The 25,674-nt window shown below is 49.6% G+C and overlaps 1 protein-coding gene across 2 annotated transcripts in view; it reads left to right on the top strand.

The window, feature by feature from the left end:
• PPP1R16B (protein phosphatase 1 regulatory subunit 16B) overlaps nt 1–25,674 on the top strand; it is a 55,424-nt gene that overhangs the window by 11,338 nt on the left and 18,412 nt on the right. The window contains exons 1-2 of one of the 2 annotated variants that reach the window (XM_061380077.1): nt 6,416–6,880; nt 8,366–8,767. In XM_061380077.1, coding sequence (XP_061236061.1) covers nt 8,521–8,767 — 247 coding nt within the window. In that variant the 5' untranslated portion in view covers nt 6,416–6,880; nt 8,366–8,520. Of the gene's footprint in view, nt 1–6,415; nt 6,881–8,365; nt 8,768–25,674 lie in introns of those variants that run through there. The other variant, XM_061380079.1, reaches the window with a different exon arrangement.

The raw sequence follows: 25,674 nt of genomic DNA, 5'->3' as shown, positions 1-25,674 counted from the left end.
GAGAAGAGAAGGCTCCTGAAGGGGAGACCTTAGAGCAGCTCCAGTGCCGAAAGGGGCTGCAGGAAACCTGGAGAGGGGCTTGGGACAAGGGCCTGTAGGGACAGGCCAAGGGGAATGGCTTGAACCTGCCAGAGGGGAGACTGAGCTGAGCTCTTAGGCAGAAGCTCTTCCCTGTGAGGGTGCTGAGGCGCTGGCACAGGGTGCCCAGAGAAGCTGTGGCTGCCCCATCCCTGGCAGTGCTCAAGGCCAGGTTGGACACAGGGGCTTGGAGCAAGCTGCTCCAGTGGAAGGGGTCCCTGCCTGTGGCAGGGGTTGGAGCTGGATGAGCTTTGGGGTTCCTTCCAACATAAACCAGGCTGGGATTCTATGAAGAAAAATAGGCAGGGAGGAAAAACCTGGAACTTGTAGTGAACATAAAAACTATCCATGTGAAATGTCTGGATTTGAAAATCTACGCAGGCAAGGACAGTTCTGTGCAGAACAGTGGCAGCCTCAACAGCACTGTGTGGAGCAGATGGATAGAAGAGCGTTTCCTCTGCAGAGCTTCTAGATGAAGGTTTTCTGAAACGCCTCCGAGTCCCGCTGCCTCTCACCGGGAGTTTTGCTCAAGCAGCAGCTTTGCACAGGAGCCATGTGGAGGGAAGCCTTTGGGTGGTTTTAATGCTCAAGTGTGCTGCTAAATCATGTGTGTGATCTGTCCCTGGGCTTGTGTCCTGCTGAAGCAAAGCCGTGGTGGCTGTGTCCATTGAACAAAGACCCAGCTCTCTGGCAGAAGGTATATATACATCTGGGGACCAGTGATGAGCAGATCTTCTATTCTGCTCATCACTGAGGTGCCACTGGAAGGAGCAGCGTGTTTCTAGCACGCTGATGAGGGGGATGACAGCTTGGCACAGAAGGTCTTTTCTTGAGGAAGCCCACGTTGAAATATCGATAGGAAAAAGAATGTATAATGTGCTGTGTGGGGTGTTTACAGGAAATATAGAGCAAAAATACTGAGGGGCTTTCCTCAGGCAACTGCCAGTGTTGTTACAAGTGGGACAGCTGGGATGGGAGGGGGAAGGAATGAGGCACTTCACACTTTCTGTTGCAGCACTGGCTCCAAAGAGAGGGTTTTTTTTTTACTTGCTGTTTTGCTTTTCCCCCTGTGCTTGTATTTAATTCCCACTGCTGGAAAGGAGCTCACTGAAGAGGGAGAGATCTCTAGGAATAGAGATAAAGCAGCCAGGCCAAAATGTTTTTAGTTCTCTGGAAAAGAATTTAGCCTTACATTTTGAGCTTTCCATGAAGCTGGAAACACAAGTGAATGTTGGTGCACCTCCAGCACCAAAGGGACAGCAAAACTTACCCTGAAACTTCCTTTGCTGCAGACAGATAAAACAGTAGCTTCACTTAAGAAGGTAATTGGGGCATAGATGAGGTTCCTTACTTTGCATGCATGAAACCTGTGGGAAAGCTAAGAATCTCTGCTGAAACTCCTGATTTCTGATGAGATCTTTCTTGCCCTGCCCCTCCTCACCAGACTCAGGCAGACTGAAGGAGCCCCTCAGGGCTCTTGGCTGAAATACTCGATTTTTCTTTTTTCATGAAAATGATGTTCCCTGACACTTTCCTCTTCGTTCCTTCAGGAGGAACCATTCATCCGGCAGTGCTGAGCATCTGCTGCTTGAAATGCTGCAGAAGCCCTGAGTGAGGGAAGGAGCTGTTTGCTTCTGAGATACCAACAGAACTAAATCGTGCAGCAACAGTTTTGATCATTTTCACTCCTCCGTGTGGTTAACCTGTGGGTGCTGCAGCGCTTGCAGCACGGTGCAGGGAGCATCGCATGCTGCATGCAAGAAGAATTTGCTACCAGAAGCAACAGTCAGAGCTGTTAGAGTAGCACCAAGGGACAAGTAAAGTTTCACTCATGGCTGCAGCACAGGACTAGAAGTAATAATCCTGAGGAGCTCTTGCAGTAGTTTGCTGCCTGGACTCAGGCAGGTGGCCTTGTTCTGCATTCATCTGTTCACCACTGGATGCTCTTGAGCTCTGGAGGCGGTTTGTTGCATATTATTTAAAGGTACTGGTGTAGCTGTATTGTCAGGCTGTGGTGTAGTGCCCAGCCCTGGGCTGTGCTCCCGGGCTGTGTGTTACCAGTTTCCGACTTCAGCTTTGCTGCCAGCCCTGGCATTCTGGAGCAGACAGTGGTCAGTGCCCACTGCCGGAGGATGTGGCACAACCTGTCTGGCAGGGTGTGATATTAGAGAATCATGGAATCCATTTCAGAAAAGAAAGCAAACCCTCGAGGAGGCTGGAAATGCAGTGCTTTGAGGTGCTCACCCCTACAACCTCTCACTGCGAGCATCCTCTCCTCCTTCCCTGGGCTCTGTAGGAAACGTGGCTGTCCTGGAGCACTGAAGGGGAAAACAAGTGTTTTGGGACCATTATTCCTCAGAGGGGCAGATATGTCTCTTGTGATTTGAACTCCTCTTCACAGTCTGCTGTACTGTTGCTATTGGTTCTGACTGTCTCTCTTCATTTGGAAGACCCAGTGGCTGAGTCCCCTGCTGTGGGTATATAAGGCTGTAACAGTTTGGGTAGTTGGGTGGTAGGGCTTGATGCAGTATCCCTGTGGACAATGCTCTAGTGAAATGTTTTTCCAGAAGGCAGGAGACGAGAGGAGCAGTTGTAGTAAGGAAGGAAACCCTGATTCTGGGCTATGGTTGTCTTGGCATGAAAGACCCTCTTGTCTTGATGCACAAACAGCCCAAACTGAACCACCTACAAACCCCAGAGCTCTGGCTCCAGAGCAGGGCTTCCTCTTCTCACCGCAGGTCAGAGGGCAGCTTTGGCTTCCTGTCTTCCTAAAGGTATTGCAGGCTGCTGCAGGGAGCAGCTTGTGTGAGCGTGGAGAGATGGGGAGTGCCTTGGCAGAGCCAGCACTGTTATGTGCTCAGCTGGGATATTTGTTGGGGAATGACTTGGAATGTGTTCTGCTGGGGAGGGCAGGGGGACACTGCTGCCCTTCTCAGCCTTGGTCTGGCTGCAGGGAGGGAGGGGATGGACCTTAGTTGTTTGTGCATGACCAGCCCCATGGCACATCCACGTTTTGAGCAGCCCTCCTGTGTCCTCTACCTTGCTCTCCATTGGGGAACAGTTGAACTCCTGTGCCTGCCTTTCCCTGTTGCTCCTGCCTGTCACTCCTTCTGTCACCTTCTCCTCTGGCTGGCTTTCTGGCTGTCTCTGGACAGTGTGATGGCTGCTGAGCTGCCACTGAGCTCTTCTCTTCATTGGGGACCAAGCAATGAAGCTCTGCTGCTTCCTCCAGACCTCTGGGTGATCCTGGCCAACAGCAGAAACAACGATGCAGAACATGGGTCTTTGGCTGCTTTGTGTCACCAGTGACAATGCTGGATGTGACACCTGAGAGAGAAGCCTGTGGATTGTTTGTGCTCATTACTGGAGGATGGGTTCAGCAAAAGGCTGCAGTGGGCTGTCAGCTAGCATGTCATGGGGCAGGAATAGGACAGGTTGGCCTTTGCCCTTCTAGGAATCAGAAGGGGTAAATCTGGCAGGGCCTCACTGTGCCATGGGGCAGGAGTTGACTCTTGATGAAACAAATAAATGGGGCAGCCACCTCTTCTGCAGGCTTCTTATGTGCTCCTATCCTTGCTGAAGGCTTTTGTTCTTGGCTTCGAACTCCAGTGAGAGAAAATTAGCTTGGGGTGTTGCTCTTTGTGCCACTCACTTGACTTTATGCTGCAAAGGCACATGCTTCACCTAATTGGCTGGGCCCAATCCTGCAGGTGCCTTCCCACAAGCAATCCAGTGAATAGGAACAATTTCCTTGACTTCTGAAGTGGCTGCTCACATATCTGGGTCTTGAATGTTATCTTTGTTTGAAAGATGCATAACCCAAAAGAATTGTTTAGTTGCTAAACTATTTCAGTTCAAGGTGTCTCATTCAAGGGGTGCTCTTCCATGGTTTGTATTCATTCTTAAGTGGAATAAAACCAAAGTCAATTGATGACACTTAAGTGAAGGACTCTTGAAGTGTTTGTGTTCTGCTTCAGTGTCATGCTGTGCTTTAAAGTAGTGCCCTGGGGAGATGGGAGGGAGGATTTGCAGGTCTTTGCTCCAGCTTCATTGTCTGATGGGGAGATGAGGAGGCTCCCCAGCATCCCTCAGCAGTGTGGCTGTTTTCATGGATCCAGCTCCAACCTCGGCAATGTTATGGCAAAGTGTCTGCAAGTTGAAAGCTTTGTAGGAAGGTCGAGGGAGGCAGCTCCGAATGTGTGCTGGAACACGAAGAGGAGTGCACTCGGTTTTCTCATCTGTGGGAGGCAAGTGCCAGCCTCTAAATGCCACATGAAGAGAAGTATGTGTTGAGGAGCTGAAGGACTGCTCCAGGCAGCACTGGTGGTGAGGAGCTTGTAGCAACCCCTGACTTGGTAAACTCTCACTTCGCAGCTTTGTCATCTCTTCTCGTACTGCAAGTGAGTACCCAGTGCCCCGAAAGTCCTCCTGAGCTCAGTGAGATGAATCTCATACTAAGCTGAGACAGAAGATTGTGTTTGCCCTCACTTCCATGCCCTTTGTAGGGGCTGATCTTTGACATGGTTGGAGCAGGTGCCACAGCACCCACAGGGTGGTGATGGCACAAGCACGACACAGTTGTGAGCATCTGGCCTTCCTCTTGACCCCTGAAGGCACGGTCCGTTGGCGCTGCGGGGCCGCGTGTGGCTGGCAGGATGTGCGTGGCATGGCAGCTCGGATCCGCTGGGCTCATGGAAACACGGCTCTGTCACACATGAGGAACAACACTCTTCTTCCCTCCCCCACCTTTGAATAAAGCAGAAACCAAAATGCGATGCCTTGCAAACCACAGGCACCCACACAGTGACACAGCCAGCTTCTGTGTCGCTCTGCAGGTAAACAAATGTTGGGGCCTGAAGCTGGGCTATAGTTAACACCTGCCGGTTTGTGCCGTATGAAGGCAATGTGCCATTTGTTTGGTACAGGAAGAAACGAGGTCCTTGGAAACAGGCAGCTGGAGTGATGGAGCCAAAGTCTCTCTGAGGCTCTGGGGTCCATGGATGGTGCAAGGGGATTTGTACTTTGGTCTGGAAGGAGCTGAGTGGTGTCTCCCACAGGAAGATCTCTCAGGATGAACTCTCTGATCCTTTAAAGATCCAATTGCTGCTTGGGCTGAAGAGACGCTGGGGGCTGGTACTTCAGAAGGCTCTTGGTGTCTGTCGATCTCTCCAGTTTATTCCCCTCTGTAGGCCACTCGAACCTCCCTTTTGTTCTGTTGTGAGAGCAGAAGAGCTGCTAGAGGACAAGGTATGTGCAGGAAAGCTGAAACGTGGGCAAGCAGAGCAAGCCACACTTGTGCTTTCTTTATAAATCAATGTCCTGTCACTCTTTGCAAGGTGCAGTCCTAATACCACCAAGAAATACTCCAGCTTTTTTTAAGCAAACAAAGAAATGCTGAAATAAGGTTTCTTGGCTATTAGGAAAACCCAGCCCTGCAGAAGTAGGTCCTTGTTTCTGCTTCAGGTGTGTTTTGGAAAATATTTGTTCATCTTTCAGCAAACAATGGCAGAAGTGGCCTGGAAAAGGAGCAGGGTGGGAGTGCCGCATGTTTTATGCTGAGAGGCATTTCCTGCCCTTATCTCCCCTCCTTCGAGGTATTGTGAACGGGGCCTCAGATCTGCAGCCTGTGTTACTGGAGCAGAGATCGCCAAGACAGATACCTCCCTAGGAATGCCTGTGAGGGGCAGAGCCTCAGGGGAGCCCAGCTCTCGGGAGGTGCTGAGGAGCTTTCCAGCCAAGTGCTTGTGCTTGGAAAACGTGCCTGCCCCAAAAGGAAAGAGTTTTGGAAAGCTGCATTTCCACTGCTCATGTGGGCAGGGTGCCTGGGGGCTGTCGTGAATCGCTATGGGCAGGCAGAGCTGCGTGGGGCTCTCGTGCCATGGGGCAGCCCCGGAACACTTTCCTTGCTTCCTGACATTCCCAATCATGAGCTGGTATTTTCCATCTCAAGCACGTGTTTGATTTCTAGGCTAGCATCTCTCTTATGAAAAACCTTGCAAGATTTGGGTTTGTTTTTCTTTGCAATTTTAAGTTCTTACCGGATGGAACACAGTTGTGTTTTTTTGTTGGAGTTTATCCTGAAACCCTCAAAACATGGCTTACAGGTGCTGCTGAAGCTGCCCTTGGCCTTCTATTGACCTTCTTGCTCTTTACAGCAACTTGACAGGAGGATGGAGCCAGGAGGGGCTGGGCTCTGCTCCCAAGGAACAAGGGATGGGACAAGAGGAACTGTCCTCAAGCTGCACCAGGGCAGGTTTAGATGGAGCTGAGGAACAATTCCTGCCCCAGAGGGTGCTCAGGCATTGGAACAGGCTGCCCAGGGCAGGGCTGCAGGCACCGTCCCTGCAAGTGTTCACACAGCGTGGAGACGAGGCCTCAGTGCCATGGGTTAGGGGTGGCCTTGGCAGTGCTGGGAATGGTTGGATCTTAAAGGTCTTTTCCAGCCTGGTTGATTCTAGGATTCTGTAATTTACTGGATAAAGAGACTGCTCAGACCTGCCTGTGTGCTCTGGCTGAGTGTGTTTGTTTTCAATTCTCAAACCAATTATCTCCAGAGGAAATGGTGTGTCTTGCTGTCAGTCAGCTGGGATATTTATAGGTAAGGTCAAACCACTGTGAAAGGTCTGTAGCGGTGTTTGCAAGGAGTGGATGTCTCAACCTTGTGAATGTACTGGGATGTGGTGGATGTGCTGCATGGCATGGACATTTCCCTGCAGCTCCTCAGGGTAAAGCCTCTCCAACTGGGCTGCTTCGCCCTCTGAAAAGGAATGAAGGGTGGCTTTTCCTGGCTTGGCTGGGTGGGGTAAGGTCTGTATCCTCATGATGTCTCTCATCTTGTTTTAGCTATCCCTCTTCTGATGCTATTTTACCCATAGATGCTTTGTATTTGCAGCTTGTGAGACTGTTTCTTCCTCCCCTTTGGAGCAGGATAGTCGAGAAAGGAATGGCTTCAGCTGCCCTGTTGGTGCTTTCTCAGGTGCTTGTGAATATTTAAGCTCTCTATGGTCTCTTTTTCCCATCAACTCCTCCACCCCTTCCCTTCCTTCAAGCTGGCTGAAGCATAAGATCTCTATTCTCTTATATGGTTATTTGCAGCTCAGCTCACTTTGGCACGCTCACCTGGCCATTCAGTTTGCTTTATGCAGGTCAATTTGGAAAGGACTCATGCAATTTGCTTGTGATATTGCTTTACTTCAAATGCACCTTTCCTTGTTGCTCCTTAAATCTGGGGCATGTTTCCTCCTCCTGTGCAGCAGAGGATGCTGCCCATGGGTTACCCAGTTGATGGCTCTGTGAGTAGTGCTGCTCAGAGGTCTCTGGTGTTCTGGTCACACAGAGTCTGGGGCTGTGATTTAGCTGCTCTTGTTGATGTACTTATGGAGTCTGTACAGTGGAGCCAGAATGAGCTGGCATGTGGTAAATGACAAACCTGAAGGAAGAGAGAAATGAACACAGGCCCCTGTGTTTGCAAGTATTTGAGGTGGTTTAGGTGTTAGCAATGCCTCCCTGAGAGCTGTGTGCTGTCCATCTGCCCTTGGCTGGGGTAGGAAGGGGCTGTTGGAGTGAGTCCAGAGGAGGCCACAGAGATGCTGCGAGGGCTGGAGCAGCTCTGCTCTGGAGCCAGGCTGAGAGAGCTGGGCTGGGTCAGCCTGGAGAAGAGAAGGCTCCTGAAGGGGAGACCTTAGAGCAGCTCCAGTGCCTAAAGGGGCTGCAGGAAACCTGGAGAGGGGCTTGGGACAAGGGCCTGTAGGGACAGGGCAAGGGGAATGGCTTGAACCTGCCCGAGGGGAGACTGAGCTGAGCTCTTAGGCAGAAGCTCTTCCCTGTGAGGGTGCTGAGGCGCTGGCACAGGGTGCCCAGAGAAGCTGTGGCTGCCCCATCCCTGGCAGTGCTCAAGGCCAGGTTGGACACAGGGGCTTGGAGCAAGCTGCTCCAGTGGAAGGTGTAGAAGAGCACAGGCGATGCTCCTGGTGGGTAGAATTCATCTGGGAAAACCTGCTAGGTCTTGGTGCCCCAGGATACCCATTTATCTGCAGCCTCTTACTTCTGGGTTATTCGTGCTGGGATGGCCCCATCTTGTGCCTGTGTCTGCTCTGGGCTCTGCCACTGCAGACTTGGTCCCCTCTGCTCTCTGTGTTGCTGCTCAATCCATGCAGTTGAAGTGCAGTTATGTGAGCTGCCTTTTCAGCTGGTAGGTGTTGCCTGTCGGTTCTCCAGCAGGCTGGTCTTGGTTGCTCCTCCGCAGGGGAAGATGAGTTGATGCCTCATGCGTTCCTCCTTGTTCCAGGTTTCCAGCACATTACACTGGTCACTGCAATGGGCCTTTCCCTGCCTGACCCCAGGATGATGGCATAGCAGCGGGCGGCTGCTATCCAGAAGACTTGCGGTGGGCATCGTTTCCCGCTGGGACATCCTTCACCCCGCTACCCCTCAGCAGAAGCCATGGATGCCCATGTGGACCTCCTGACAGAGCTGCAGCTGCTGGATAAGGTGCCTACGCTGGAAAGGCTCCGGGCAGCGCAGAAGCGGAGGGCTCAGCAGCTGAAGAAGTGGGCACAGTATGAGAAGGAGATGCAGCACAAAAAGCGGAAGCATGAGAAGAAGAGGAATGCTGTTAACCGAAAGAAAGTGTCGTTTGAAGCCAGTGTTGCTCTGCTGGAGGCTTCTCTGAGAAACGACTTGGAGGAAGGTATGGCACTTGTGTCTGGAATTGCTTTGTTTGGCTATGTGTGAGGTCCATGTTGTGCTCTGGTGTTCAGAGGCATCTGCGTTGGCATGCATGCACTGGACTACCCTTGACGTGCTGTCGGTCTCTAGCGTGTTGCCATCTCTCATATAGCTGTGCAGTGCTCAAAACACATTACCTAGGTTGACATCAGGAGTGGGCACATGAATGCCAGGATAGGGCAGGAGTTATGACCGAGGTTTTGGGGAAGAGGAGGCAGCTTTCATCTTCCCTTTCACACTTCCTGCTTACCGAAGGTGTGAAACATTTCTTTGCCTTCTGGGTGTGCCTCTTTTAGTGGTTTTTATGGAAGTCTGTCACAGAGTTTTACATGTCAGTGTAAATCTCTTCAGCTTCCCTGCTTGGGGGGATGGAATGAGAGCTACAGGGATGTATGATTTTTCCCTCCTCATTCAAAATAGCACAGGTTTGCTTAATGCTTCCTATAGCAGAGAACTGCAAATTCTTCACAATTTGGTTTAATTGCACCACTTCAAAGTGCATCAAAGTGCTTTGCTTTTGCTTCAAAATCTGAAGTGAGGAAGGAAAGAAAGTCTAGAAGCTGATCTCCATTAACCTCAGCAAAGTGTGGGGGAAACCTGTAAGCGCTGGGAGCTGCAGCTTACTTCTTTGCAGAGAAGTATAAGCCTTTCTTAGAGGACATTGGGAGCAGCCTTTGGGGTTGCTGCTGTCAGGTAGCTATATCGGTGTGATCTTCCTGATCCTTTGCCATGGTGGAGACAAGGGAGATGCCAAGGAAATGTGGCCAGTTGAGCTGCATCTCTGCTGGGGAACGTTGCTTTAGTTTCCAGCATCTTTTTCAGGAACCACTATATAGTTACCTGGTATGTGGAAGGAAGGCAAGAACCTTGTCTTTTCTTCTGAGGAATCTCCCCAGAGTCATGTCCCTGTCTCTGAGAAGGCCTTTTGTGCACCATAACCTGTCTTTCTGTGCGTGTTTGCAGCAGTCTGGGACTGGAGCACTGTGGTGGTGGACACTAATGGCCTGGGCAGTGTGTTACAAGTGTTTGACAAGCCCTGCTGCATGTCCACGGTTTTGGTGCATTTGTAGCCTCTCTGAGAGAGCAGACCTGGGGTAATGCCCTGAAAATTGCAGTGTTTTGTTTGTTTCTTCCTTGCTATAAAGGTTTAACAATTGTTTCCGGCTCTTGGCTCCAGTGAACCTGTATTCTGAGCTGTTGTAGTCTTCTAGGACAGCTCCAGCAGCGAAGCCCCCGAGAGCCCTACTGTGAAATCATGTCTGTACATGTTGCCTGAGATGACAGATTTAGGACTTGTTCCAGCTCTGCCTGTGCTGGTAGATACTTGGCAGGGTATGGCTTTGGGTTTGGTACCCAGCTGCGTGCCTGTAAGTGACAGCTCACAGTGTTGAAGTGGATAATAAGCATTTCATCCTCCTCCTCATGTGATGGTGCCTCTGTTCAGTGCTTGGGCTGGAGGGTGTGATGGGGCCACAGGTTTTCGAGAGGCCCAACCATGTAGTTTTGCTTTCTGGCTCTGGATCTGGAGAGTTTGGAAGGGGGAAAGCTCCTTCATTGTCTGTCTTTTGTATTTTGTGAGAGATGCACAAATGGCAGAGGTGCGTGCAAACATGGCACTGGAGGGGGTTGGTTGTGCACGCTGGTGACAGTGAGCAGAGCTGGTGTGCTAACGGACTGGTGTCAGAGGTCTTGTGGACAACAGCCTTGCATCATGTGTGGACACAGACACTTGGCTGTTGGGTTTGCAAGAGTTGAGCTTTCAGCTCACAGCTTCACTCTTTTCTTCCTGTAAGGCAAAATCCATTGCTGCAGGTCTCTTTTGGTACTATAATAACAGAATCACAGGATGGTTTGTGTTGGAAGGGACCCTAAAGCTCATTCAGATCCCCTCCCTTGGTCTGCTGCTCACACTTGACCTCTATCCATAGGCAAGCCCATGTAGCTGGCTTTAACCATTGGCTGTTCTTCGAAGTGATGCTGGTTACACCAAATGTGATAAAGGCACTTCCCTGTTGGTGCAAAATCCACCTCTCCATGCAGTGGGGAGGGCAGGATTCTGGTGCTGGGGTTTTTCAGATGCCTCACATTTTTAAATTTGATTTGCTTTGTGGTCATTTACAAAGAGTGTGGGACCAGTTTCTGTCCCTGCTCCATCCCTGCTGTGCCATGGAACCAGTGTGAAGGGGAGGAGGGGACAGAGCCAAACAAAGATCCCAGACTGGGAATATTCCTTAGCCAGTGCGTGAGGCCCAAGTGGGGGAATTTGGGCATTCGTGGGCTCTTGGATGTCCCAGGTAATTGTTTTGGTGCATGAATCATCTCTTCTTGCGCGTGGGAAGTGGAGGGGGAGGTGAAGTATAAATGATGAAGAAGCTGAGGAGTTGGCGTGAGGCAGGCTGGAGAGCCGGGGGTGCAGCGGGCACGTGTCTCCTCTGTGGCTCTGCGTTTCCATCCTGTGTGATTGAGTACTTGTGTGTTTAGTTTGAACGCTCGCACTCCTGCAGTGGCAGAGGGGGTCTGCAATGAAGCTGAGGAAGAGACAGTGAAGTTGGTTAGTGGGTTGGCTCTTTGTCCAGGAGGTGTCTTGTGCTGCGGTGTAACCTCCTGATGGAGGCAGTGGGTTGAGCCCTGTGAGATGGAGTCCCTGGTGCGCAACCCTGCCCTGCCCTCCAGGAAGCAGCCCCGTGTCCCTCAGGACCTGGACGTCCTCACTTCGCTGTCCTTTGCCTGTGCCTTGCCAAGATGCAATTGAAAGAGCAGCTCCTGTGCACCCAGAGCTATCCCAGCCCCCATTTCCTTCTGCCATCAATGGCACAGGCACTGTGCTGGGCCACTCCAGCTTCCCACCGAGCCCGTGGCAAACGTGACAGCCTTGGGGGAGAGGGCATCTTTCCCATATAAGAAATGCAGGTTTCTTCAAATTCCAGCTTGGTTTGTGTTGAAGGGACCCTAAAGCTCATCCAGTCCCAAACCCTGTCACGAGCAGAGACACCTTCCACTAGAGCAGCTTGCTCCATGCCCCTGTGTCCAACCTGGCCCTTGTCCACAGGTGACTGGTGTGTTGCAGAGCTGCTGTTTCTCAGCATGGTGGCAAAGCAGGAGTGAAGGCAAGAGCTCCTGGAGAGTATCACTGAACCATTAGAGTCAGAAGGGCCCTTGCAGTCCAACCCCCTGCCAAGGCAGGGCCACCCAGAGCAGGAATGTGGGTATGAAAAGGAACTGTGAGAGCTGCTGAAGGCTGCTGAAGTCCTGCACGGACTGAAACCATGGTGAGGAGGCTGTTCCCTGGAAGCATGGCAGCCCCAAAAGCAGCCTTGGTGGCTGCAGGGCTGTGGTGTCCAGGTCTTTCTGCATCACTGAGCTCCTGTAAAAGCAGCTCCAGGAAAGGGGAAAAGGAACTGGTGTTTCTTACATTGACAGAGGTTGGTAAAGTGGCTGCCAGTACACTTGTGTGGGTCCAGGGAGACCTTGTAACACCCTTCCAAGACCTAAAGGGGGTTAACAAGAAACCTGGAGAGGGGCTTTGGACAAGGGCCTGTAGGGGCAGGCCAAGGGGAATGGCTTGAACCTGCCAGAGGGGAGACTGAGCTGAGCTCCCAGGCAGAAGCTATGATCTGCTGTTGTGATTTGCTGCCTGCAGCCCCTTTACACACCCAGCCCCTTTGCAGGGGGAGCTTCCACTCGAGTGGCAGAAGCTGGCGGTGCTGGTGTTGGCTGGTGGGTGAGCTGCGCTCCCTTTGGCTAACCAACAGTGAAATAAAGCCCCTGAAGGACTGGTTCACCTTCAGCAGCACTGGAAGCGCCCTGGTTTCTCCTGCTCTTAGGTGAGAGTTGCCTCCTCCCAGCCGTGGCTCTGGGAAGCATCGCTGCGAAGTCCTTCAGCTCCCACCTTCTGGCACTTCATCCTGCTAAACTCTCAGCGCCAGAGCGTTGCATAAAGCAGCATTTCTGCAGCAGTTTAACCGTGTACATGCTGGTCATTTGGGCTGGTGAGCAGAACATGAATGAAGACTCGGGTTTGACAGCCTTGGACTTGGCATCCAGCAGAATGGTCCCTGTTAGCAGAGCAGCAGGCGCAAGCTTGGGTCTGGCTGTGTTCTGCGCTGGCGTGGGGAGGATTTCCTAGGGGACGGTTACAAGCATTGCACAGCTTGTTCATAGCAGTACAGACCCATATTTCACTTCTTGCAGACCCTTAAATGTACTGTACATTTGTGGTAACGATGAGGGTGGTAAACCTTTTAGGAGCCATCCCCAGGTACCTCCTTCCCTGCTCCCTTTGCACCCTTCTGGAATAAACCCAACCTTGTCATTTGCAAAGGCACTTTAAAAAGAGGCCCTAATTAGTGTCTATAAATTGCTGTCTTTAACCTTTACAAGGTGATGTGATCTGTTCCCTTGTTACTAAAAACCTTTTATGAGGCGCTTTAATTTTCCACCCACATTATTAGTCTCCTGAAGCTTTTTACATGGGGTTCCTATGTCCAAATCTATGAGCAAGCGCATAGAAAGATATTTCTGTCTGAGATATTGCTCCTGGCTTTGGTGCCCTTTGAAGGGCTCTGGGGGGTGGAAAAAAACCCCAATTTTTTCTCTTTCTTGTGAGTAGCCTGAGTGTATCTGGGTATTTGGGGAATGCCTTGAATCTGAAATGAAAAGTTTCAGTTCAATAACAAAGGCACTTCTTGCGTTTTAAACTCCATAGGTGTGGAAATGAAGGCTGTGGTCCTTGGGAAGCTGGATGTGGGAGCCCTTGGCAATGATGGATCTTGTTAATTTTGTTAATGGGGGTTGGTATGTTTTCCAAAAGCAGATTCACATATTTGGCCACATTTAAGTTGGCTTTTTCATGCAATCTGGATACGATGCCAACCTGGGGATGCTTGCATATGGCACTAACTAGCTGGCATCTGGGAGCACAAGTGATATTGAAAATGCAACTTTCTCTGTTGTCATAACAAGTAAGTGATGTTTTTCTTGTCTTTCTTTTTTTCTTCTGGCACAGTGGGATTTCAGTCCCGTGGGATGATTATTCCCATTTCTGTAAGAGCTTGAAATGCAAAGGTTTCTGTTTGGAAATTAATGCTGAAAGTCCATCTTGGGTTTACGTGGGATAAGGCCCTTGCCCTCCCCAAACCAAACATTCTTTTTCAAACACTTTCTTTAATCAAAAAAGTTTGATCAGAAATACTTAAAAAAATAAATTAAATAACAAAATGAGATAGAACACATTCCTGAACTTCAGAATGTGGTTTATGAAGTGTGACACCAGCTGCTGTAGAAGAGCTTTGGTCTCCGCTAAGCGTCTTCATAATCCCTTTCGAGGTGTCTGTTCTTGGGCAGTGGCTGCCACATGCACTGAGCATTGCTGCTTGCTGTTTCAAGATGTGTGAGTTGAGAAACAGACTCATTCCAGACTAGAAATTGTGCACCTTTAGAGTTTCTCGACTCCCGACAAGTGTCATAGCGCAAGCGGTCTCCCTCCATGCCCCGCACAGCCAGCAGCTGCTTTCCCTGACTGAAACAAGGCTTGAAAATGTGCACACGAATGTCCTTGCTGAGCAGTGGTGATGTGGGGATCCTGCCTGGAACTGTTTTGATCAAAACCTAAGCACCACCCCCCACCTCCATGGGCACTTCTGTCTGTGTGCACCTTGTCTGGGCAGCACATGCGTTCTCAGTTGCAACTGGGTTGGTTCCACATTGCTTCAGTTTCTGGCTCGTACACATGTACCAGCTTCCACTGGTTCTGATACCACTGAAAATGTTTCTTATGTTCCTTGTCACAGCATTACAAGATAATGCATAAACATTGCATTCAATTACTTGTCCCTCCAGTAAAGACGGTCTATTTGGACTCAAGGTGTTTTAAAATCCAACAGCAATTGGCCAATGACTGTTGACAATCACAGATTTTCTTTTTTACTAGAAGAGGCTTAAGTAACTTAGTTGGCTTCTAAAATGTGGCTGCAATGTGCTCAGGAGGGGAAACTTTGGAACCTAAATGCAAATTGAGCTTTTTTTTCTTGGTTTGTTAATATTTTCAGTGGCTGCTCCTTGGTGCAACTGTGAGTAAGGAGTATTCCCTTTGGAAATGATGTCTGTGCAATGGGGAGCAAAGGCTGGAACTCTTAGGGTTGTGTGTGCAAGGTGCAGCAGGTAGGATATGTAAGGTCACCATCTGCTCTACGAACCTTGTCGGGCCAAAGCACAGCAGGGAGAGCTCAGGACACAATTGCTGCCTTCACCGGGAACGTCAGGACATGGTCAGCCAAAGGCAGATTATCAACGGAACCTTAATTCAGCCAGGAGATGTTCCTGCATGCAACCAAGGTGTTTAACCTTTCCCTTCCCTGTCCTGGCTGCTCTGCTTCCAAGGGTGTGCAGGCAGCATTATATGGCTGCTTATTTTCTGACAACTACAGGCTGCCAAATGTCAAAGCTAGAACTTCCAGTCCGAACCCAATAATGCTTGCTGACATACTGGTAGCTTTTTCTAGCCAGTAACTTCCCAGCTTGGCTGTCTTTCTGACGTCCCAGTGGCATCAATGCCTGCCATCTGCATGAGGGGGACCAAGGCATCTGAGTGTAGAGATCGGTATGGGTTGGATCAAGCACAGAATGCACTGCACCTGACTGCCTGCTTGCTAGGATAACGGCATGGAAGGGGTGATCATAGAATCCCCGACTGGTTTGGGTTGGAAGGGACCTTAAAGCTCATCCAGCTCCTACCCCTGCCACGGGCAGGGACACCTTCCACTGGAGCAGCTTGCTCCAAGCCCCTGCGTCCAACCTGGCCTTGAGCACTGCCAGGGATGGGGCAGCCACAGCTTCTCTGGGCACCCTGTGCCAGCGCCTCAGCACCCTCACAGGGAAGAGCTTCTGCCTAAGAGCTCAGCTCAGTCTCCCCTCTGGCAGGTTCAAGCCATTCCCCTTGGCCTGTCCCTACAGGCCCTTGTCCCAAGCCCCTCTCCAGGTTTCCTGCAGCCCCTTCAGGCACTGGAGCTGCTCTAAGGTCTCCCCTTCAGGAGCCTTCTCTTCTCCAGGCTGCCCCAGCCCAGCTCTCTCAGCCTGGCTCCAGAGCAGAGATTCTGATGCTACAGCCCCACCAGCTCCCCGCTCAGGGGCTGTAACATGGGGTTTCTTGCAGGCACCATGTTTCTTGCCTGCCTGGCTGCCCTCCAGGTGTGTGCTTTTTCCTATGCTCCGATTAGCCATGTCTTTTGTCCCGCTCCAATAATGAGAAACTAGAAAGTGTAAGTAGTAGATCAGTTGGAGACCTCTGGTATCTTGTGGGTAATAAGCAGTAGCAACCTGGAGTGAAATATCATGTGTCTTCCCACCTTGGCTGTGACCTCCCATAGCCAAGGCTCTGTCTTGCTGTGGTGCTGTGTTACGATATTTAATACAATTCTGGCAAAAGGATGTACGACACGAGCCTGATCACTCATGAGGGCTTACTGGTACCTGGCATTTTGCAGCATCATCCTGTTTTCAGGTGTATTTTGTCAAAAAAGAAACCCCAAAACTCCAAACCCAACCTGCTCCCCAAGTCAGAGCTCTGCAGCTGAGCACATAACTCTTCTTTGCAATGAATTTTGGTGGGGAAATTAGTATTTTGGGGGGTGAAGGCTTCTTGCAGAGCTAGACCTCACTTGTCCACTTTACCCTGACACAGCTGAAAACACGTTTCCAGGCAGGGAGAACTTGGCTGTGAGCTGTGGTTGCAGGCTTTGCTTTCTGCCACTTCTGGTCAGGGAGAACTTGAACAGTGGATTACATCTTTTCCACCCTCCCTGATTTAAATTCCTGCCTTTCTGGATTTAGGCCAGCTCAGCTCAGCTGGTATAGATTTCTTCCTCTTAGAATCATGGAAAATAAAGGGTGAGAGGGCCTTGGGATGTAATCCACCTCCTGCCCCAAGGCAGGATCAACTGTAACTAAAATGCTTGCTAATGAGGCTGGAGTTAGGTATCTTAGTGTATTTATAGGCATCTCCACAACACGAGCACATATACCTGTGTGAGTGGCCCTGCTTCTCATTCAGTCCTGCATATTTTTCCTACTTCCTTATGTTTATCTTCCTGTTTTCTTTACATCCCATCCTTGCGCTTATTGACTGTGAGTTTTCCCACTTCCGTGGAGAATGCTCTCATTCTTTCTTTAATCGCAGTTGCTATGGCAGCTGCTTCAGGCGGTGCCTTATAACCTAGTGAAGAGCTGCTTTTACATCCACTTTCCCTGCCTGTTTTCCCCCTGGAGCCTGGCCAGAGCTCTGAGGAGCCTCATCACCCGCTGTCAGTGACTGACAGGAGATAAAAGGAAATAAAAAAACGTCAGATTCTGGCCCAACTGTTAGAAACCTCTTCTGAGCCCTGCCTCCCCTCCAACCCATCACCCAGGGGGTGCTGCGAGGCCAGGAAGCCAACTCTTTAATTCTGGTTGCTGATGCATTTGCAATCAAGAGCCAAGATGCAATCAAGCAACCTGTGCTCCTTTGAATTCAGGGAACAAGAGCCCATGTGCAGCTACTTGCAAGCGGATGCAGTTTCCACTGAGGTCCCTGCAATTTGCAATTGCTTATTGCTGAACTTGGCTTCTGGATTCCCCAGGAAGTGAGGTAGAGACTGCCTGTAAAGGTTACTCATGTAGGAAACGGGCTTTAGTTGCTCTGTTGTGTTTCTTGTGCTCTGTATGCATTTTGTAATCTGCAGCATCTCTCAGTTTGGCCAAGGATCTCAGGGGAGGTCTCAGTTCCCTTTTTCCTGGTAGTCTCATCTGCTCTGCCTAGCTTTGCTTTCACAGTGGCACAGAGGAAGGGTCCCTGCCTTGAGTGTAAGAGCACCAAGCTCTGAATTGCAATAGGAAACTTCCAAAGTCTCATTTATCTTTGTGTACCTTTGCCTGGGCTGACAAGTGAAATTCTGTTAATTATAAAAACCAACCGACACCTCCCCCATGGAAACAAAACCAAAACCAAACATTTATTTATTTATTTATTTATTTCTTCCTTAGGGCTACTCCTGCAGTGTCCACCTCTAAAAAGGGGATTCTAGAGCAGGAATTACCCTGACAGGCACCCAGCCCTGTTTACGATGGCTGGCAGCTGATGGTTTCCGCAGTAGAGAAGCATTATCTGCACACAGCTTGTACATTGTCCTGTGTTGCACCTACATCTGCCTGGAAACAGCCACCTTTTGAGTGGGTGGGAGAGATTCTAGCACCTTCAGAATACTTCCAGTCTGGTCTGATTCAGAGCAGCAAAAGCTGGAGATTAACTGCTGATACTTACATGGTTCTGGTTGATGATGATAAGGCTTGAATGTAGTGAGACATGATTTCAAGTCTTTCAACTTATCCAATCTGAAGGATTCCCTGTATCAAAATGACCTATTTCAATAAAAGCAAAATTTTAATGTCAGAATATTAGTGAATGAAAATCATGAAGTCCTTGCACAGGCATAAGCAGCTCTGCTGCACAAAAGTTTCATTGCTGTAGGACATCTACAGCATCTACATCTGCCCAGCATCTTGTGAGAGGGAAGTTGCCTGGAAATCCATCCCAGCTGTCAGCCTCTTGGAGCTGGAAATGAGCAATGATCCTGCAGCATAAGACAGATATCTCACTCATGTTAAGGATGTGGACAGAAGAGCACTTTCTCCATCTGTCTACCAGTGTTGGGTTCAATTCTCATGTGTTGTCAGAGGAGACAGGTGAGATATGAACTGGGGTGCTGTGATTAACCCTCTGGAGAGGTTGTCAGCTCTAGAGACAAGGACCTAACTTAGAGACCTGGAGCTGGACAGCACAGAGAACAAGTTCCAACCTCCTTGGGAGCTCAGACCCTTTCTGTGACTCTTGAACTGTTCACACCTGGGTTTTTTTCACTTCAGATCCTGTCAGTTTGTCTTTGCAAGGTGAGAGCAGGGATTCACAGGAGCTTAAATGGGACTCTTCTTTTAATTAAAATCTGTGTTTGGTAACCTGAAATAGCAGGCATTAGAAAGAGCCAGAGCTCCAGCCAGTCCCTGTGGATCTGCAGTGACATCCTCCTGGCTGTCAGGCACTTGATCACAGGGTTTTCTTTCCTCCTGAAGCTGTTGCTGTCAAAACAATGATGCGAGTCCTGAATGTGATATGAAGCTCCAGTCTAAGCTGTAGCCAGTCAACTTCCAACCTGCTGCTGGATGCTGTGCCAAAACCACAATGTATGTGGGTTGGTAGGTGACAGCAGGTCATGGAGAGATGCTGGAAATTCATTTTGCTTTTATTAGAAAGGCCAGTGAGTTTAAAATTTGATCTTAAAGGGCATCTAAGCAGGATTTGAAGTGTGCTTTCGTAGTAAATTTATTCTTGTATCACTTTAATCATGTGGCTGTGAAATAGCTGTGAAGAAGCTGCTGCTCTACCCCCTGACCCAAATTATTCTCATCTGTGCCAATTTTCTGTCTCTCTTCAGAGCAAGGCAAACTCATCTGAGATTTGGTCAGTCCTGAATCTGTAGTGTGGATTCAAGGTTTGGGTCATCATTGCACTGGATCAGCCACTGCTCTGAGATTTTCAAGTAACAGGAATGTTTGCAATGTTTATCTGTCCAGTTATCCTAAGGAGAACAAGAGAACAGGAAGTATTCTTGCTTCACTTATATTCAAAGACTTGTCTTCTAGTTGAAGGGCAGCATTTCTTGACTGACTTCCTCATGTGAAGTGGGATTGACAGCCTTAATTGCAGCTAGATGTGGAAGGGCCTGTGGGTTTTCCAGCCATGGAATAGGAAAGAAATAGGGATCCAGTTTACCTACCCACTGAGCTGCTCACATCTGTATAAAACCCCTCCTTGTAACACACTGTCTCCCTGTCTCCTGGAGACATTCCAGGCCAGGCTGGATGTGGCTGTGGGCAGTCTGATCTAGTTGAAGATGTCCCTGTGCTCATTGCAGGGGGTTGGACTAGATGAGCTTTGAAGGTGCCTTCCAACCCAAACCCTTTTATGGGTGACCAGTGAAGCAGGAGCCCAGGTACCCAGCAAGTTACTGGGTGGCCACATTTAGCACACAGTAACCACTTGTAAGCAGTGGTGGTAGCTGTGCATGAGCTAGTCTCATGGGGGAGATGATTTGATGGAGGAGTGGGTGGCTTCTAGTTGCCTCAGCTGGTCCAGGTACCAGCATCCATGATGTGCTTTGGGCTTCCCTGTTCCTGCAAGGTTCAGTACTTCAAGCATCCCAAGGGGAACACCAGCATGTCCTGCCTCAGTCCAAGTGCTGGCTTCTGTCAGGGACCGCATCACCACACTGGTGTGCATCCTGGAGGCAGGCTGCTTGGGACCCATGTGTGGGCACAGCCAGTGCTGGAACAAAACCATCCTCTTCCCAGAGGCTGAGATGAGCTGTGCCAAAAGCCTTGGTCTGGCAATGCAGCTCAGGCCTGCCCAGTGCAAGCAAGCAACCAGCATCACTTGATCGAATTAAATTGGGGCAGGGGGTGTGCGTCTGCTGGTTTTTATGGCCTATTTTTTTGGTTTTGGAAGCTGTTTAACTGGGAAGGTGCTGGGGGGGAGGGGGAGGAGCTGGCCTTATTTAAAAAGGGTCTACCCTTAGCCTGTAAATCTGGGCCAGATCCATCAGTACGTGCTGGTTGCTTTCTGCCACCCTGGGAAGGAAAGAGACCATAAATGTCACTTCATAGCTGTTCTGCTTTTCTTGATTAATCTGGACCAGTGTCTCTCTCCCTCCTAATCGAGTTCGTTTTCTTCTGATCTACTTTTGTCAGGGAAATCTAAACTGGTTTAGCTATTCCCGTTTGTTTTCCATTTGCCTGATGTCTCTTTCCACAAGGCTCTCTTGGCTTTACCCTGATTGCTGCTGGGTTGTCTGGTGCTGTAGCTGCTGATGCTCTGGTGTATAATTTTGTAAATCTTAGCCAATATTCACTGGGATTTTTTTTGCCAGATGTTTTCTTTCCCGTTTGGACAGATTAGTTTTAAATTGGCAAGTGCACTGGATTTAAGGAGAAGACAATTGCTACTAGCTGTCAAAAAGAAAACAATAATTGTCAGTCATGTTTTACTGAGCCTCTGCTGAACTGATCTGCAGCAGAAAACATCATTTTCTTGTACTCTTATCTTCAGGAAATCTGGTCTTGGTGAGTTCTGCTCTCTTGATGATGGGGATGTATGCTACAGCATAGAAGAGAGAAAAATTAACTCAGGATTAAAATGTGTGACAGCCTGGAATTTAACTCCCTGGTTTTTAGGAGCATAAAACCATTCAGTGTGCCGGTATGGCATAAAATCAGGGCAGATGTGTGCTCCTTGTCTTTTCTGCATGTAAACCCTGTCTGTGCATGTGATTTACAGCGCTTTCCCGGACACAGCAGGGGTTAGTGAATGCGGCGGCTTGTTTGTTTGTGCTGAATAGGCCTCAGTTCTGAAACGAGCCCCGAGTCACTGCGAGACAAGATAAGAATAGCTGGGGGAAATCTCGCTGTTCCTGCTGCCGCTGCGCTTCCTGTCGCATGGAGCGGCCGCCCGGCATCGGCTTCCTCGGGCTCTGCGCGGCTGCCGCTGCGGCCGGGGGTGAATCGGGCTTGGAGCAGTTCCTGCGATCCCGTGCGATGCCCAGGGTGTTCCTGGCTGTGCCCCTGCGGGCTTTACCAGGTGCGGGCTGGCTGCCTGGAGAGGCGGCTGGAGGCCAAGGGGCATCTCCCAAAGAGGCTCACGTAGCCCCTTCCTGACTCCGGGCTCGTCTGACTCCTGCGAGAAGTCGAACTGGGGCCAGCAGCTTGATGAATCAAGCTGTTTCTTGTGGAAGGGAAGTGTTCTCTGTGAGGGGCGATGCAGTGTCCTGCGTGGTATGGACACATGGAGCTGATCCAGAAATGTGGCCAAATGAGACCCGTCAGTGGGTCAGTGTACCCTGGCCCCTGTGCCTCGCTGCTGGTTTAGTCCTGGGGGATGTGCTCCATTTCAACAGCAAATTTCTCCTTATTTCCAGTGAGAATATTGGAAAGGAAGGGATTGCCAGCCAAGAAGTTGGGGAAGCGTTGTCACTCACATCTAGTCCACTGCTTGAAGAAACTCAGTGATTTAAGTACTCTGGGTGGAGGGAGGAGGGACCAGACAGTTGCAAAGCATCTCAAAACTGCTGACAATGCAAGGACCTCCTTGTAAGAGCTCCTCCTGCTCCTCCCGCAGCTCCTTGAAGAACCTCAGTAATGCTCCTTGAATTTCACTGCAGAACAGAATCCAAAGGGGGTTGCACATCTCACCTGGCTGCTCTGGGGCTCAGGTCTGTCCAAGTTCCCACCTGTGCAGGGCTCGGTGCTGTGGTGGAGGAAGTGGCTTTGCCTTATGCCTTGTCCCCTTCCCAGGATGCCTCTACAGATGCCAGCTGCTGTGATTTGTTCCTCTCCCTGTGGTGAGGATGGTCTCTCCTCTGCATGCTGAGCATTCGTCTTTGCGTTTATGATTGTTTGGCTTTCTGATCCGTGGTGTGACTGTGCTCAGTTTTAGTCTCTTTGATGCTGTTGTGCATGACAGGCACAGAACACCTGAAACCAGTTTGGTTTAGTGGGTCTGTCTAGAGAAACAACCCTCTTGGAGAACAGCTTTGCTGAGGAGCAAGGCTTCATCAGTGAAGAGGTTAATGGAAAACCATCTATGCCTCATGCCAAGCCTTGATTGTCATCTTGCTCCTTTTAGGCCCTGCAGTTGTTCTGTCCCCAGAGCACCATATGCGACCATTTGATCTGCAAGGGATGAATGTTTGTTGGGAAGCTGTCCCTTCCTTCGGTGCTTCTAGTGCCCTGTTAGGTGCAAGAGGTGGCTCCAGAGCCGCCTTGTGTCTTTCAACCGGAAGTAGGTGGTGATGCATGGAGGTCTTGGCTGGCAAAATGTGCTCCATTCCCTACTAATATGTTGCACAGATTATGCAATTTACACAACCAGGGCCCATTTTAACTCTCTTTTCCACAGTGATCCCCTTCTTTCCAGGTGTGCTGGATAGAGGAAAGGTGATGGTCCTGTCCATGGAGCCAAGCCAGAGGCTACAGCTACAAGAGCTGGCCAGAAGCAGTATTCAGCCTTCACAAGCTCGCTTTTCAAAGGGGAATAACTAGAATTTGGTTCAAGGTTCGTAGGTCAGGTTTCCATTATACAACTGTACTGGTTGCAGCTGCTTGTGTGACATCCAGACCTCACTGGGTGCTCCAGGTCTAGTTGGCTTCTTTTCCTGGGAGTTATTCTTTATGATGAGATGTACAGAAAGAAACAGGATCTCTCTGTTGTAACTACCTCAGGCGGTAATGGCGGCTTGGATTGGGATTTGCTTCAGTCTGTGAAACGCGGGAAACCTCTCGGAAGTACTTGTCACAAACAGCGGCTTGGAAGGAAGGAATTGTTTTTAAGACTGTTTTTTACAGACAAAGGTAGGGCCAAAAACAATTGAGGAGGGATCTTATAATTGGTCACAGATGTAGTAATGAGGATCAGATCTCCTGTATCCCCAAAACAGGTACTTGTGCTCTTGGCACGAGTTGCGCTGAGCATGTGGATCTCTGCCTGTGTCTGAAGGACAGGACTGTTGTGCGTGAGGAAGGTTATACCTCTGGCTTAGGGAGTGAGAGTGCAACCCTCCCAGTTTATTTCATGGGGGATAACACGGTCCATGGCATCTCCAGCGACCAGAGTGCTTTGACTCCTGTCCTCATGCTGGTCTGCAAGGGCCCTACACCACAGCTAGCCAGCCCCACTCCTGTTCTGGAGCAGCTTGCTCTTGAGAAGGGCATTGAGCAAGATGCTGCAGGGTTCTTCGGCTGGAGGTTGGTCAGCAGAAAAATATGTGTTCTCTCACCATAGGCTGCTGAAGTGGGTGGTCACACTGGAGAGACCGAATTTCAGGTTTGGTAGCAGGAAAAAGTCAGGGAGTGCTGGATCTGGCCCAAGCAGTTGGTTGCATGGGGACTGCACATCATTCCAGGACTGACTCCTGGTTCCCTGTGCTGTCACTGGGACCCACCTCTGCAGCCTGTAACAATGCTGTCAGCAGAGCAGTGTAATCAGCCAATTTAGCATTGATTAATGAACTTATTAAGGTGGTGGTAGCTACTGAAGCATTTTGTTGTTACTATATGTTTGTAAGTCAAAATATTAGACTGTGGAATTGATGGGAGAGAATGCAAACCTTAAATCTGGCTTTTCCTCTTGCCCTAATGTTCGGAGTGTGATAAATGGGATGCTTTAAACCTGCATAAGAGCTGTAGGAGTCTTTTAATGTGGAGGTGTAACCCATGTATTGTATCAGTATCAATGAGCTCAGTGTGAAAATACAAAAAAAAAAAAAAAAAAAAAAAATAAAAACCGCAAATCCCTCTCTGTGCTGAGGAGAAGGTGCTCATCTCAAACAGCATGAACCATTCAAGGCCAGGTTAGATGGGGCTTTGAGCACCCAGGTGTCCCTACCTATGGCAGGGTGTTGGAACTGGATGAGCTTTAAGGTCACTTCCAGCATAAACCATCATGTGCTCAGTAACCTGGTCTGAAGCACTAAGACAGAGAATTTCAACTCTTTTCCTCTTTACATTAAGTAAAAGACTCCTCAGCTGACCCCAAACGTTGTTGTGGATAAATGTTCGGGGGTCCTGATCTGACATCCCTGGTGTGAGCTGTGCCTGTGGGTTTGGACCCCAGACTTCCCCTCAGGGAGCATCCTTCTTCCTCTGCCATGGTGTACGTATGAGTCATAGGATGATGAGAATTGGAAAGAACCTCAAGATCATTATGACTCCTCAGTGCTTTGTGAGGGGGAGCTGGTTTTCTCTCTCCAGCCAGCTCTGATCTGAAGGGGTTTGCCCAATTCGAGTCATATTCTGCAAATGAAAGGTTTAAGCTGACTGAGGTGGCTTTGAAAGTGAAGGAGCCACTCATTAAAAAGGAAATTGCTCCTGACCCTGTGCACAGCTTCTTTCTTCATACACTTTGCTGCAGTAAAGCTCAGCAGAGCAGAGCTGGCAGCACAAGCTGTGTCATTTTGAGCTTGCACAAGGTCAGTGCTTTGGTGTCTGTGGGAATGGCAGGGATGGGGGAAAGCAACAGGCTGGACTTTTTTTTCCTTCTGAGAAGTCTAAATGAGCTGTCGAGCTTTGAAGCTGCTGCCCGTGAGCTTACCTCCCAGCAGCATACAGACTGCATCACCCAGCCTGGGAGCACTCAGAATCTCCTACCTGAGGTGGTGGGAAGCAGAAGTCATGTAGAACTTGTGACAGGAGAAGTCTGAGTGATTTGTCACGTGTGTGTGATGAAGCAGGTAAGATAACTATTAAGCAAGGTCTGCATGCTGAGCACTTGACAGTCAGGGTGTCCACCAACCCAGGTCATGCCACTGCGTGCCAAGTTGTTTTGACCTAATTTAAAGGGCTGATATGCAGTCCCTGAGGACTCCTGGAAAGGGATTTCAAACCTTCTTCAATGAAATTAAGAAATATTACAGAATTTAACTTTTTGTTTACTCTTTTTTTTCTTTTTTTTCTTTTTTTTTTAACTTGGATGCTCAAGATAACGGTGTTAAATTTGGGCTGCACAACAGGCAACCTGCAGCAAACTTATGCCATGGTCTTTATTGAATAGACCACTCTCAGCTGGATCAGGCCCAGGGCCCTGGATGGTCTCCAGCTTCAGCCCCTGGCTTGCGGGATGAGTGTCCTCTGTGCACAGCTGCTGTCACACAGGTTTCTCATGTACCTTCTCTCTGGCCTGTCTCAGACATTGTGAGTATTATTGCAACTGTGAAGAACCTGCATTTCTGCCAAGCTCAGGTGCTAAGTTCTGATTCAGTTCTTAAATGTACAAACTGGCTTCCATGCAGTGTTGGG

The sequence above is a fragment of the Neopsephotus bourkii genome, unplaced genomic scaffold (assembly GCF_033783945.1).
Source record: "Neopsephotus bourkii isolate Nb327-2 ecotype Australia unplaced genomic scaffold, CSIRO-AGI_Nbou_v1 NB_1787, whole genome shotgun sequence".
In the NCBI taxonomy this organism is placed as follows: Eukaryota; Metazoa; Chordata; class Aves; order Psittaciformes; family Psittacidae; genus Neopsephotus; species Neopsephotus bourkii.
This window is presented reverse-complemented; position numbering and strand designations above follow the sequence as displayed.